Source organism: Sinocyclocheilus grahami, unplaced genomic scaffold (genome assembly GCF_001515645.1).
Source record: "Sinocyclocheilus grahami isolate Dianchi unplaced genomic scaffold, SAMN03320097.WGS_v1.1 scaffold14526.1, whole genome shotgun sequence".
In the NCBI taxonomy this organism is placed as follows: domain Eukaryota; kingdom Metazoa; phylum Chordata; class Actinopteri; order Cypriniformes; family Cyprinidae; genus Sinocyclocheilus; species Sinocyclocheilus grahami.
In genome coordinates, this window is record NW_015515373.1 from 2070 (window position 1) to 2932 (window position 863).

At 42.8% G+C, this 863-nt stretch overlaps 1 protein-coding gene across 1 annotated transcript in view; it reads left to right on the forward strand.

Annotated features, from left to right (window-relative positions):
- The first annotated feature begins 45 nt into the window (after positions 1–45).
- Positions 46–863, forward strand: part of LOC107579134 (uncharacterized) — a 2590-nt gene continuing 1772 nt past the window's right edge. The window contains exon 1 of the mRNA XM_016264998.1: positions 46–855. Within this exon, the coding sequence (XP_016120484.1) occupies positions 46–855 (810 nt within the window). The remainder of the gene's footprint in view (positions 856–863) is intronic.

Here is an 863-nt window from a genome sequence, read left to right on the forward strand (position 1 = left end):
CCTGGAGCAGAAAAAAAATCCTCCATATTTAACAATGAAAGCAGCATGCACATTCCCCTCTTGCCCAGCCAAATACTCTTTCACTTTGCCACGTTTGCTTTCGCAAGACTCCAAAATGCCAGCAACATGACTGAATCAAGAATTGTGTTCCGTGCATTATGTGCCCTGCTCCCAACCCCACAAAACACAAAGCTTGTCAAAGAAAGTCTGTGTGTTTTGGAGAGTGTAATCTCAAGATCCAAAGAGGATACACTGGAAGAAACTACCCAATCTAAAGACTGGGAAATGTGTGAAAGTGAAGACAGAAGACATGCAACGACCATCACTGGCAGATCACCATTCTCTGCTTATTTTCAGCAGGTCATGCAAGAGGTGAAGGAACAAGTGGCAGGGGATGAGACATGGTTGGTAAAAGAGGACAACCCATACTTTTGTCCAGGCATCATCACTGTCCTCTTTGATACCTACCTTGCCATTTTTCCTCTTTGGAGTGGCTTGCTGTTGGGAGACCTGAGTAGGCATGAATCTCATGAACAGGACTTGGTGACAGCAAAGAAACAGCCAAAAACAAGAGATACCAATTGTCACATAGAAAAGTGGTTTGGAATTGCCAAACATTCCATAATGCAGAAAGAAAAAAAAGTCAAACCAGGAACCTTCATAAGAAAAATGCATCAGTCTCTGCAAGCAAGATATACGGAGAATATCATTCAGCATAACCTTCCCCAAAAGCTGTTGCTCCAACCTGAGCCACCTGTGAACCTTGATCAGTCTCAGGAAACTTGGATGAAGAAGAAGGAAGAACGTTTCCCATCCACCAAATCTAAATTCTATTCTGTTCCACAAAAAATACCTGTTCCCAA